Here is a 14,502-nt window from a genome sequence, read left to right as displayed (position 1 = left end):
TCCTTACACCTTATACAAAAATTAATTCAAGATGGATTAAAGACTTATATGTTAGACCTAAAACCATTAAAATCCTACAAGAAAACCTAGGCAATACCATTCAGGACATAGGCGTGGGCAAGGACTTCATGTCTAAAACACCAAAAGCAATGGCAACAAAAGCAAAAATCGACAAATGGGATCTCATTAAACTAAAGAGCTTCTGCACAGCAAAAGAAACTATCATCAGAGTGAACAGGCAACCTACAGAATGGGAGAAAATTTTTGCAACCTACTCATCTGACAAAGGGCTAATATCCAGAATCTACAATGAACTCAAACAAATTTACAAGAAAAAAACAAACAACCCCATCAAAAAGTGGGCAGAGGACATGAACAGACACTTCTCAAAAGAAGACATTTATGCAGCCAAAAAACACATGAAGAAGTGCTCATCATCACTGGCCATCAGAGAAATGCAAATCAAAACCACAGTGAGATACCATCTCACACCAGTTAGAATGGCCATCATTAAAAAATCAGGAAACAATAGGTGCTGGAGAGGATGTGGAGAAATAGGAACACTTTTACACTGTTGGTGGGACTGTAAACTAGTTCAACCATTGTGGAAGTCAGTGTGGCGATTCCTCAGGGATCTCGAACTAGAAATACCATTTGACCCAGCCATCCCATTACTGAGTATATACCCAAAGGACTATAAATCATGCTGCTATAAAGACACATGCACACGTATGTTTATTGCAGCACTATTCACAATAGCAAAGAGTTGGAACCAACCCAAATGTCCAACAACGATAGACTGGATTAAGAAAATGTGGCACATATACACCATGGAATACTATGCAGCCATAAAAAATGATGAGTTCGTGTCCTTTGTAGGGACATGGATGAAACTGGAAAACATCATTCTCAGTAAACTATCGCAAGGACAAAAAACCAAACACCGCATGTTCTCACTCATAGGTGGGAATTGAACAATGAGAACTCATGGACACAGGAAGGGGAACATCACACACTGGGGACTGTTGTGGGGTGGGAGGAGGGGGGAGGGACAGCATTAGGAGATACACCTAATGCTAAATGACGGGTTAATGGGTGCAGGAAATCAACATGGCACATGGATACATATGTAACAAACCTGCACATTGTGCACATGTACCCTAAAACCCTAAAGTATAATAAATAAATAAATAAATAAATAAATAAATAAATAAATAAATAAATAATAAATAAATAAATAAATAAATAAATAAATAAATAAATAAATAAATAAATAAATAAATAAAAAAAGAAACAGGGGGCTTGGAAGACCGAAGGTGCCTGAGGCCACTTACACACACTTGCTATCTAGGAGAGATGCAGGGACAAACATGCCTGGCCAACGGCTATAGTTTGCCACTGAGGCTGCTGAATAGCTTTATGTTTTATCTGCAGTTCTAGGGTCAATTTAAGGATGACATTAACTAGAGGTGGCATATCTCTACCTTATGATGTGGCTTTCCATCCATTTCTATCTATAAAGTAACAGGTCTTACCATATGGATTCTGCCTATGTCCCACAAACTACTTGCTAATTCATCATCTGTGCTTATTAATATTTCTTATGAGTTTCATCTATCCTATTTTTCTAGTCTTTAATCTCAAATTTGAATATTTTCAAATAATAAGCAAACATACAATAAAGAAGAGATGAAGTAGGAAACAGCGAAGTCTGAAGAGATGACTTGTTTACAAAAATTAAAAGTACGTTTAGGTCAGACAAAGTGGAGAGACAAATAACTGATGAAAAATATTTAGCAAAGAGCGTTGAAACCTATGTCAAAATTATTATCTAGTGGACAACCTACTCCAAGCGCGGACTGCATTTCAAACAAGTCTAGGCCTTTTTGAAAAACCAGTGTGCAGACTCTGGAGAGTTAATCTGAATGAGGGCTCTGGCAGTTGGAGAAGGACTAGTGGAGATTTTATGGGCAGGCACCCAGAGAAGGAGATGTGAAGTGGAGAGAATGACCTAATGCCTTTCCTCCATGCAGACCTAGGGACTGGCATCTGGACTCTTAGAAAAAGGGCCTACAGGTAGAAGCTGAAGGAAATGTTTTGTGACAGACACTGCAAGACACTGGGTTTCAGTCAGAGTTGTCACAGTTTTCAGATGACAGAAAGGGAAGGATGGGCACCCCAAATTTTTGTTAGAGCTATCACCCATATGACCTAGCAAGCCCTGTAATACATTGAAGGCAGACCCTGGTGGTGGGATTGCAGACACCAAGCAGCTCTTGATAGGGAATCCACAGGGGTGTTTGAGGCTTGTACAAGCAGGACAGGGAAGGACCAGGGTAACTTGACTCACTTGGGACTTTGTATCCACAGAATAATGAGGACAGGAAACTTCCAGTGCTATTGTGCATCAAAGCTTTTCCTATAAAAATAGCAATTATGTGGTTTCATAGTATTTCAACAGATTATAATTTAAGAAGAACTGGATCAGAATGAATATTAGTTAAGGTCTAATAAATAATCCCCAAAACAGGGAATTTTTATTTGTTTAATTCACTTTTGTATTCCAGTACCTGGAACAGTATTTGGCACATCATAGGCACTTGATAGATATTTACTGAAAAAATAAATGAATAGAGCTAATTTAGGATACTAAGAGGGGATATAGGTTTAGATATCTTTATGCATTATGCAAGCATAGGGAAAATTTATCATATGGAATTGATAATATAGGGAGTCAATTCCTGAAGTAAAGCCTAGGGGTATATTATTTTGGAATTTTGTGTTTGCTCTATTTTACTGTTACATAAGATGTTCTCCCTAGGGATGGATTTGGGTTGAGACTGCTGGAAATGATGTGGTTATATCAGAAATAACATTCCTGACTATCATGTAAGGGAAATGCCATTGCCAGCTAAGTGATTTGTTTTAGAACATATGCCCCAGTGCTTGTTGTGATTTGACAGCATTCCGCAGATATGACCCCCAGATCACATGATTTGTCTTACATCTGAAGTGCCTTTCTCTCCCTAAGAAATACATTCTTTTAACTGAAGATAGCCAGTCCCTCCAGAAAGGCCCAGCTATGGAACTGTTCAAAGGGTCCACAGCCCTGGGGAGTATGGAGCTTATACCATGGTCAGTGGGGAAATAAAGGCAGCTTGCAGCATTCCACGAAGAACTGCTAAGGATTTTGGGTGTGATATAATGGAACAATGAAGGAACATGGCCTAAAACAGCAGTGGAAGTGAGGGGCATGCAAAAAAAAAAGGGTTTCAAATTGCAAAATGAGAATTTAATGCTAAGTTTTTTGAGATGTGTGATTGACAGATACTTACATTGTTAGAAAGGTTTTGGAAAGTCATTTCTTTCAAACTACTTTAAATTCTAAATGATTCTTTCCTTCCTCTGCTCTTCTTTACCTGAGTGCCTGCTCAGGCATTCCACTCCTTGAAAAACATATTGCTACGAGGTCTAAGTTTATAGCTTCCAGATTATTACTAAATTTTTGACATTGAATAAAAAAGGTTTATAACTTTAAGAGGAAATTCTTCAGTAATGAAATAGTGGTCAGAAAACTTTTGCCTAATAGTTCCCAGAGAGAGTGTGACATGTGTACATTTTGACCACAGAAGTTGTAATTTGGCAGCTGGAAGTGCTATCTGGAGTAAAATGAAGGCACACAAGTTATAAGTAGCCACTCTGCATAAGGAGTTGTATTTGCGCAGAGTAGAGGAACAAGTTACTCAGTGTCATTATTTGTGTAGGTGTTTACTCAGTGTAAAACTGTAAATATGACTTAGATAACTGAAAACATTGAAATGAGAGTGTTCTTTGCTAGATCAAAATCTTTTCAAAACATGCAAAACACTTAAAGACCTATCCTCTGAGTCCTTTAACTATCCAATTACATTTTCATTTTGACCACACATTTTAGAGCCATAACTATACTAAAATATATAGATGTATTTCAGTATATATAAATATATAGTTTCATTTTTTAATAAAGGGTTTTTAGCTATAAAAGTAAAATGTACTTACTGTAGGTAATTTGGAAAATACGAATCCTAATCCTGACTCAGAGAATAGAGAAAAAAAATCCCAACAATTCCAATACCACAAAACAAGCACCATATGTAATTTTGTGTACTGCTTTTTCACGACGTAGTCTGGCCCTAGGGTCAGCAAATCTACATGCCACCTGTTTTTATATGGCCTGTGAGCTAAGAATGGTTTTAATATTTTAAATAGTTATGGGAAAAAAGCAAAAGAATAATAACATATCATGACACATAAAATTCATGTGAAATTCAGATTTCACTGTCCATAAATAAAGTTATATTGGAACACAGCCGTGCTAATTCATTTACATATCCTTGATTGCCGCTTATATGCTACAACAGCAGGGGCTAATGCTTGGAACAGAAAACATATACCTTAGAGAGCATGAAATACTTATCTAGCTCTTTACAAGGTCTGATCTTTGTTAGACCCAACATTTGTCCGTGTTATCCAAAAGTTTATAACTGTAAGTTTTATAGCTATATAATTTTCCACCACGTAGCTATAGCCTACTTAACTATGCTTCTGGTTGAATATGAGAGTATTTCTAATTTTTGTCTGTTATTATTAATATAGAGAACCTAATCATAAATGGAATTTTTGGATCAAATGGCATTAAGCATTTAAGACAGTTGCCCAATTATAGATCCAATGGTTCTATCAACTTACACAGTTACTAGTAATTTATGAATGCCTGCTTCACAATGCTTTCACTAACCTTTAGCATAATTTTTAATATTTAATTTTTACCGGCAATAAATGTCTTATTTTATTTTCCATTTTTGATTACTTGTGGGGGTTACAATTTTTTCCCATTTATTTGTTACTTAGCTGTATTTTTGCTTTTGTGAACTGCCAGTTCGTAACTTTCTCTCATGATTCAAATAATTTTAAAGATGAAAAATCATGGAAAGAAAACTTTCACCTTTCAAACCTTTTTTTTCTACCCAAACTCTAATTCAGTTCTTTTTTCCAAAGATTATTAAGTTTCTTTTGATTTCTTGTGATTCTTTTTTCCAGAAAAAATAGGGATAGATATGCATGTATGTGTGTTTATGCTTATTTTAAAATATATATTACTATTTATATGTATGTATATATATACACATAAACACATGTATACATTTTGAACTGTTTTTTTCACTTGGATATATTTCTCTATCAGCCTTTACATATTCACCTCATGTTTAAAATAGTTGTATTATATGGTTGTCATACTTCACTTAAATAGCCCTCTGTTCATAGACCTCTGTTTTCTCTCTCTTTCTTAGTAATAGAGCCTCTGAATGTTACCTGGGCTGCTCAGGAAACAAACAGACAAACAGGCTACATTTCTCAGACTCTCTCTAAGCTAAATTAGTTATATGACCTAAGTTCTAGTCAATGGGATGTAAGTAAAAGTGCACAATTTTAGGAAGTGTCTGTAAACGGAAGCAGTGCCTCCTTCTTTGCTCCATCCTCCTTTATTCTCGCTAGAATGCAGACATACTAGCTGGAACTTGAGCAGCCATTTTTGACCATGAGGTAAAAGCCATGTACTGAGCTATGGAGCCCAAGATAGAAGCAGCCTGGATTCTTGATAACTTTTTATTGCCCTATCAGAGGGAAATAAACTTTTATCTTTTTTAAGCCAATGACATTTAGAGTTTTCTCTTACAACTGAACTCAGTCTTAATAAATATGCTACCCTCAGCCTATTTTCTAATTACATTATTTTAATTGATTTGCATGAGCCTTTTGTAAATTAAGGAAGTTACTTGTATGGGGATTCTATGTGTTGCACATATTTTTACCAGTTTGTCATTTCAGACTTTCAGTGGCATTTTTCTATATGGTGTGCTTGTTTTTATTTATTTGGTTTTTGTATCTTTTTGTATATTTGAGTGCATAAACTTATTTACATTTTCAATTCTCTCTGAATTGTTTGGGAATGTATATTTCTAAGACAGAGGGGAAAATGCCTCCTTTGCATTTTCTGGCCGTTTCTGGCACTCTCTACCATCAGTTGTGTTAGGATTGTCAGGTCAGCAACAGACTGCAAGCACAAGGGTATGAAGAACACTAAGAAAAGAAAGAACAAAAGCCACTTGGGAGAATTCTTCAACTCTTTTTCTAACCTCAACCACATCAGGAAATCTAAACATCCTGGAGAAGAAAATGGGACTTATTGTCTTGTCAGGCACAAGATATCTTGAAGTAATTTAAAATTAAAATTTAAATGTTCTAGTGTAATTTAATTAGTTAATTATTTTTTGAGACAGAGTCTCACTGTTGTCACCCAGGCTGGAGTGCAATGGCGTGAACACAACTCACTGCAACCTCTGCCTCCTGGGTTCAAGCGATTCTCCTGCCTCAGCCTCCTGGGTAGCTGGGATTACAGGCACCCACCAGCATGCCTGGCTAATTTTTTGTATTTTTAAGCAGAGACGGGTTTTCACCATGTTGGTCAGGCTTGTCTCAAACTCGTGACTTCAGGTGATCTTCCAGCCTCTGCCTCCCAAAGTGCTGGGATTACAGGTGTGAGCCACCGCACCTGGCCTTAAGTGTTCTAGTGTAAGTTTAAACCTCAGTGCCTCATTTTGTCTCTGAATATAACAACATATAAGCTCCTTTGATGAAAGGGCCATAACTTTCATTTTTGTGTAAGTTCCATGAGATCTATATATTTACTCCAGTAAGTACCACAGGCATTCAAATGTTGGACCACAATGAAATATGCTATCAAAATATAAACATTTATTTTAGCCTCTGGCACAATCTATGTACTTTTATTTTCCATTTTCAGAGAGGTTTGTTGAGCCCTTATTTTGTTGGTGAAATGCCTCTAGATACAAAATAAGCCTGAGGCTAGGCTATGTCTTCTCTGGGCAACATGGTAAGGTAATGGCCAAGCGTATGAATAGGAGAGTCAGAGGAACCAAGATTCACATCCCTTTCTACCATTAGCAAGCTGTGCAACCTGTGGCAATTTATTCTGCTCTTGTGAGTCCTAGTCTCTTCAACTGTAGAATGAAGATAATTGTAGTGCTTTCTGATTGAGTCACTGTGAGAATTCAGATAATGCCTGTAAAACTAAATCTAGCACAGTGCCTGACATAATGCTGAATACGTGTTGACTATAATTGTAAAGTTAGAATTCATATAATTTGAGAAGAGTGAAAAAGAGAAGTGAAGAAGAGGAGCCACTCTATGCTACACATTTTTGTACATATTATTCCATGTAATCCTCATAACAGCCCTACGAGGGATTAGTCTTCCTCCTTTACAGATGAGGATACAAGCTCACACAGGTTAAGTAACTTGTCAAGGATCACATAATTAGTAAATGGCACAATGAAGTTTAGAACCTTAGTTCTTTCCACCTTCAAAGCCCGTATTCTTTCCATTAATCTTTGCTAAATCTAATTGCGACATAATCTGTATATGTGTGAAGTAACAAAATAACAGTAAAACACCAAGACCATGAAGTAATAATATAAGTCATTTGTTCATTCACTCATTCATCATTTAGGAATCTTATTTAGTCCCAGATATTCTCCTAAATGCTAGGGGTACAAAGTCATGATTCCATCACACTAAGTGCTCATAGTTTTATAGTGGAAATATAAGGTTATACAAATAAGTGAAAAAAATAGTAAAATAAATGCTCATGAAGGAATGTAAAAATGAGATTGGATGTTACAGTTAGCTGTAGTTGGGGAAGGATGGGAAGAGGATCCAGAAAAGCCTTATGAAAGAGGCAGACCTTGACCAGAGTTTGAAACGTGGAGGACTCACCCAACAAAGAGCAGAATTGGACAGACTGGAGGGCGATGTGAACTATGGAATGTCCTATTTAGGGACTCACAAATTCCATGTACCTGGCTTGCACAGTACAAGTGAGGAAATGGTAGATGAGGCTGGACAGGGAAGCCAAGAGCAAGGGCATGGTTATAGGGAAGCATGGAGAATCAAAACCATTGATCCAATCAATCTTCCACATCAAACAAGTAGCCAAGGCTGAATTAGAACCAGATAGAATGTTGAATGTCTGCCTGAGGACAGAGTTGTTGTGATGTGAATCAGGTTTCTTTTTTTTTTTTTGAGACGGAGTCTCGCTCTGTCGCCCAGGCTGGAGTGCAGTGGCGCGATCTTGGCTCACTGCAAGCTCCGCCTCCCGGGTTCACGCCATTCTCCTGCCTCAGCCTCTCCGAGTAGCTGGGACTACAGGCGCCCACCACCACACCCGGCTAATTTTTTGTATTTTTAGTAGAGACGGGGTTTCACCGTGGTCTTGATCTCCTGACCTGGTGATCCGCCCGCCTCGGCCTCCCAAAGTGCTGGGATTACAAGCGTGAGCCACCGTGCCCGGCCCAGGTTTCTTGTTAATACATTCTACTTCTTTTTTCTGATTTGTTTCTGCCTCTATGATTGTCCTTTTAAGATCTCTAGGCACACTGGGCCCTTAGGGTGTTTCCTAATGCAACTTCTTTGCATTTTTCCATTAACTCACATTTCTTCCCATGCCTTGATGTCAGTAAGATAGTCAAACTAGTCTGTACTAAGGTTTAATGACTTACAGGGAGAAGAATGCATAAAATATTCCTACAAGCTTATTATTGGTAGCTAAAAGTTAGAACTGGTAACTACCGTAGGAGAAATAAATATTGGATGGCATGATAGCAGATGTGTGTGTGTGTGTGTGTATATATGAGTGTGTATATTTATATGATACATATATCAAGTATATGTGTGTGTATATATTTATAAGGTGAATGTATGTTTTTATGTGTATATATATCTCAGATATAAAATTGAGTATTCCACAAGAGAATACTATGTGATTTTTGCCAACTCTGACTGTCTGGATAAACTACGGTGTCCTATGAGACCAGCATGCCAACTGGAAAACTGACAGGTAGAATTTGGCTAATTCATCTAAAGTATTTAGAAGAAAGAAAACTTTGTGACACTGAGTATTGAGACTCTGGTGGTAAGAGCACGTTAGGAACCAAAGTAGAAACGGCAAGGGAGCCTCACTGTAACACCCTCTTGTGGGTGCTTTGATTTCTTCATCTGTTTATGTGGAGCTGTGCAGACTACTTAAAAGTAGTTAATAATTTACAGGGCTTAAAACATCATCATGGAATTTGAAGTAATGAAAAGAGTACTATAGAATTTAATTGAATGAAGCCACATCATCTAAATTGTGGCTAATCTTGTTATCTATTTGGCTTTATTTTAGAACAATGTGCAATGTGCAATATGTATTCTTTCCCCTTAAGAATGGTCTGTCTACATCTTCTCAAGTATTATATTCGGGAAACTGATTTCCGGGTTAATGTCCCTCAAAAAAGTTAGGGTTTATAGTATATGCTGTCACACATGGAATTATGGCAGACCTGTAGAATTTCAAAGCTGGAAAGAGTCCAGCCCCTCATTTAGATGGACTAATTTACCTGCCCCAAATGACCCAGTCGGATTGTAAAAGAACTGCGAGGAGAAACTAGAGTCCGCTGATCTTCAGTCTAGTATTCTTTTAATCACACTATGTGCTTAGCATAATCTCCATGCAATACTGCTAAGGCTTACTAAATCACATTTTTCCTCACTTTTTATAATATTAAATTCTAGAAGACTTAACTTGATCATAAATGTTACACAGGAGACAAATGGCTCAGTTTCAGAAGCCTTGATCTGCAAAAAGGCTTTGACTTACAGACAATTTATTGGGTGGTTATTTTATTATTAGACTAATGCTTTATTTGTTTATTTTTGTTTGCAAAACATTTATAGAAAATTAAGATATTAAAGCCTTGAAAAATGGCTACTGGATGTGTCCAATTACTGTATTTCATAAGATTTTTAAAATGTAGAAATTTAGTAGACACATTTTGTATTGTGAATATGTATTTAGCTGATGGACTATAGCAGTTCAAATAGAATCATTTATAGCTTATTGAGTAAATAAAAGCGCTTCCATAAAGATTCACATGACACCTAGCTTTTATTTCAGGTAACTAATTTCCTTTTGAAAAACTGCCTAAATTTAGATTTACATAAGAGACAGAACACCTCAGCAGTTTTAAAAGTAGTTTATATGACCACGGACTTTACAGATTTAAAATATAAGATCGGGTGGTGAACACTAACTTTTAATGTTCTCTGACAAAAGGTCATTTAACTGTCCTTTACTCTCTGTGTTACATTAAAATAATACAAAAGTGTTATGTATTTCTGGATATTATTCTGGATATTTATAACAAGAAAAACAGTTCATATTTACTTGTTATTTTAACATCACATTCTCAAATCAAAGTTTCACCAGAATTGTTGCTGGCTTTTTTTCTTTTTTTTTTTGAGACACAGTCTTGCTCTGTTGCCCAGGCTGGAGTGCAGTGTGCAGTGATGCGATTTTGGCTCACTGCAACCTCTGCTTCTGGATTCAAGTGATTCCCCTGCCTCAGCCTCATGAGTAGCTGGGATTACAGGCACCTGCCCGACTAATTTTTATATTTTTAGCAGAGACGAGGTTTCACCATGTTGGCCAGGCTGGTCTCCAACTCCTGACCTCAGGTGATCCACCCGCCTCGGCCTCCCAAAGTGCTGGGATTACAAGTGTGAGCCACCACCCCCAGCCGGTGGCTTCTTTTTAAGCTTTTAAGTGACTTAAAATCAGACTTTACCTCATTTCATGAAAAAAGTTTTTTTCTGGCAGTACAGCAGATGATCCCGGTAGCAAAAGCAGTCATTTGTTTTCCTTTATACAAAAGTAACTCTGTTTACTTTCTAGAGACTATACTTTTGGGGGTTACAAGACTTTAAGGAAATCTCTCTCTCTCTCTCTTTTTCATCTCTGGAGATTTTTTATATTATTTTCCATGTTTAGGACATAAGGTCAGAAAATAGTGTGCAACAAGTGAGACTAATTTGAAATACTAGGGAAATAACACCCCATTTCAAGGTTATTTAGTCAAAGATGTTATATTGGATGAAAGGGTGCTTTCAGACAACATATTGGAAAGTGGACATCTTGGAAAAAGTAGGATGAGAAAAGGCAAAAGAGGGACCTCTTTGTAGGTTACCAAGATCTGTAGAATGTTAAAGAGAAATGAGCAGTTAGTAGAGACTTTCCCTAAAGGACCGCCTTCCTAACTTTGTTATGTGTTAGGTTGATGGATTCACAAGAACAAAAAGGGAAACTTTAAGTACAACATATAAGTTTGAGTAAATTATGCGTATCACTAATATTGACAGAACAGGAATTGTTGGTCAATTTGGCCTAGTTACCTTTCTCTAAAATATCCAGAAGAAAATACCCCCAGAGGATATCTGACCTTCCTTGGACTGATTCTGCACACCCCTCTATTTTCCATACATAGTTTTCTTAGACTAGAACTTGAAGTATAAAGATGTATCAAAACAAACTTTTAAAGCCTTTTCTGACAATATTCTATTATAATAAAGAATACTATGGCTATAACTATGTTTATTAAGAAGAAAATCAGGCCCCACCATCTCCTGCTCTTCTAGCATTCCCCTAACCCCCAGGCCTGGCAGAATGAGAAGTTAGTAGATGGCACTGTAATGTTTATAGCTGCAAAGTCAATCCAGTAATGACACTGCTAAAAAATGATTCTAGCAGCAGTAAAAATGCAGGTGTGTACACCTCTAGCCTCTGATGTAATGAGATGCCTCTGTTCAGGTTCTGAACTGAGATGATCAGGCCCAGCATTAAGGTTCTGCAAGCAAAACCTCATTAATACTACCAATCAGGGTCAACACATGATTTTGGAAGTTGTTTTCCTTCCACTGGGAAACCTTGTCCTTCGTAGAGCTATTTCAAGTGACCATTTTAGATGTTAGACTTCCAGTATAAAAAGAGATGATTTCTGTCAGCTATTGGCCTGCAGTAGAGTATCAAGAAATCAAAAGAACAAAGATCAAAGAAAATTGCTGAACTAGGTGTTAGATGCAGATATTGATTTTTTCTCCAGTTGTAGTTTTAAAAAAATCCACAAAAATGGTAACACATACAACAGTTGAATTTCTAATATGTTCCTAAAGCCAGTGATAGCTTCCCTCTTGTTTTTACATGTAGAAACAGTTTTGTATAACATGACATAATAAAACAGACCTTATAGTTTACATTATTTTGTTATCAAAACTGTAAGAGGATCTACTAAAAAGTTTTTTTTAAAAAAACCCTGCAGTGTAGAGTATGATTTTTAGTGGAGATACTTATAACCAGACTTGTTATTTCAGCAAAATTTATTTTGTGGGAATCTGGAAAATTATGTCATACGATTGATCACTATTTTCCTGCCATCTTTAAATGTCGTAATACTTACCTGCTTTACTGCTAAGACTTCTTCATGTTAAATATTAACTACTAGATACTGACGTCACTTAAGGCTTAAATGAGCAGCCTTATCAAAATATTAATTCTGTTGTCCAGTATTTCATGACTTTGTGGCATTTTTAAGTTTAATTTCCAACAATTTCTGGATACCATCAGTGTTCTCAAATATATGACAAATTATTTTCAGTCCCTTAGTTTAACACATGATTTCTAAATACTTATAATAGTCTTTATCAAAACAGAGTGGTATCATGGACATAAAGATGGAAACAATAGACACTGAGCACCAGGGACTACGAGAGTGGGAGAGGGTTGAAGAATTACCAGTCGGGGACTGTACTCACCACCTGGCTGATGGGATCATTTGTACACTGTACCTCAGTGACTTAAATCAAGAATTACCCATGTAACAAATCTGCACGTGTGCCCCTGAACGTAAAATAATAATGTTGAAAGAAAAAACAGGGTGGTGGCATTATTATTAAAGTAAAGCCAAAGAGTTCTCATTAGAATTTTGTATCTTAGTATGCCATTTTCTAGAGGTCACTGGGATTGGCTTATTTTTCTTTGTGCTACTTTTGTCAAATAAGTAAAACGGATAGATTTAAAAAACTTAAATACTCATAGTTTATTTTCTAAGTAATCTCATCTTCCATATTATATGGCACTTATTATATAGCGTAATGAAATAAATGCTATTAGCATCGGTTTCTGCAAATTGCCAATGGACTGAAGTCAAGGTAAAAATCCCTGATTGTATTGACTCTCTGATATAATAACTTTATAAAAAGTTTTACACAGGCCAGGCGTGGTTGCTCACGCCTGTTATCCCAGCACTTTGGGAGGCCGAGGCGGTAGATCACGAGGTCAGGAGATCGAGATCATCCTGGCTAACACGGTGAAATCCTGTCTCTACTAAAAATACAAAAAATTAGCCGGGCGAGGTGGTGGGCGCCTGTAGTCCCAGCTACTCAGGAGGCTGAGGCAGGAGAATGGCGTGAACCCGGAAGGCAAACCTTGCAGTGAGCCGAGATGCGCCACTGCACTCCAGCCTGGGTGACAGAGCGAGACTCCGTCTTAAAAAAAAAAAAAAAAAAAAAAGTTTTACACAAAGATTTAGTGTTTAGACAAATTCCTGTTGTCTAAAAAAGTTCATAAAAGAGTAAATAAGGGATTCAGTCACACTTGATAAATAATTTACTATTTATATATTCTCGTGTAGATTATTGAAATAGTAATTTCCGTCTCATTTTATATTATAATGATTGTTAGTCTACTTGCCTGTTTATGGTTATAGGCTCTGTTTGAGAGTTTTCAACTCCATATTTATTATTTTCTTCTTTTGTATGTCACAGATAGGATCACGAGACCATTCAAATCTCTCCATTCCTTCAAGAGCTCCTCTTCCTGCTGACACAACTGGTATTGGGGATTTTTTACCATTGAAACCTGAACTTGATACAACTTACACTTTCTTAAAGGAGACATTTATAAATACTGTGCCCCATGCTCTGATGTCATCTCACTCCTCTCCAGTGACTATATCTGCTAATGCCAACAGACCAACTCAGATTGGATTATGACTTCATGAAATTAAAAAATGGAGGAACAGTTAACATTACAATTAAAATTGTTTTGAATGGGAATTTTCTTATCAGTTGACTTTTGTTTCAGCAGAAGTGGCAATGGATTTAAAAAATTTGTGTGATATCTTGATGTATTCTGGTAGCTCTGTCTCCTTGAATAAGGAAATAGCCAACTTTTTTCTCTCCAAGTTTTATTTACTATCACAGTTGCTCATTTTTATGTAACATATTTTTAAATGTTAAGGAATGACACATTTTGGGTAATTTCCCTCAGACTTAAAAAAATCAATAAGCCATTTTAGTCTCTATCTATCAAAGTTGTTTCATACTTGTCTATTTTAAAGCAGGACTGCAATGCTTTAATAGGATTGAGAGAGCTATTTGAAATGTATGCCAATGATTCCTGTCATTTCATGGCAGCCCGGCCATGGTTCACTGAGCCCCCTCTTCTCTCTTGTCAGCTCAACTGAAGACAAGCATTTAGTTGCAAACTTTAAGCAGGTTGTGCAAAACAGA

General features: G+C 36.7%; 1 protein-coding gene across 6 annotated transcripts in view; it reads left to right on the top strand.

Moving 5' to 3' along the window:
* CCDC171 (coiled-coil domain containing 171) overlaps positions 1 to 14,046 on the top strand; it is a 443,161-nt gene extending 429,115 nt beyond the window's left edge. For 5 of the 6 annotated variants that reach the window (XM_058431106.1, XM_058431102.1, XM_058431101.1 and 2 more), the window contains one exon: positions 13,756 to 14,046. In XM_058431106.1, the coding sequence (XP_058287089.1) occupies positions 13,756 to 13,983 (228 nt within the window). In that variant the 3' untranslated portion in view covers positions 13,984 to 14,046. Of the gene's footprint in view, positions 1 to 12,642; positions 12,827 to 13,755 lie in introns of those variants that run through there. The other variant, XM_058431105.1, reaches the window with a different exon arrangement.
* Positions 14,047 to 14,502: the final 456 nt, after the last annotated feature.

Source organism: Hylobates moloch, unplaced genomic scaffold (assembly GCF_009828535.3).
Source record: "Hylobates moloch isolate HMO894 unplaced genomic scaffold, HMol_V3 SCAFFOLD_19, whole genome shotgun sequence".
Classification (NCBI taxonomy): domain Eukaryota; kingdom Metazoa; phylum Chordata; class Mammalia; order Primates; family Hylobatidae; genus Hylobates; species Hylobates moloch.
This window is presented reverse-complemented; position numbering and strand designations above follow the sequence as displayed.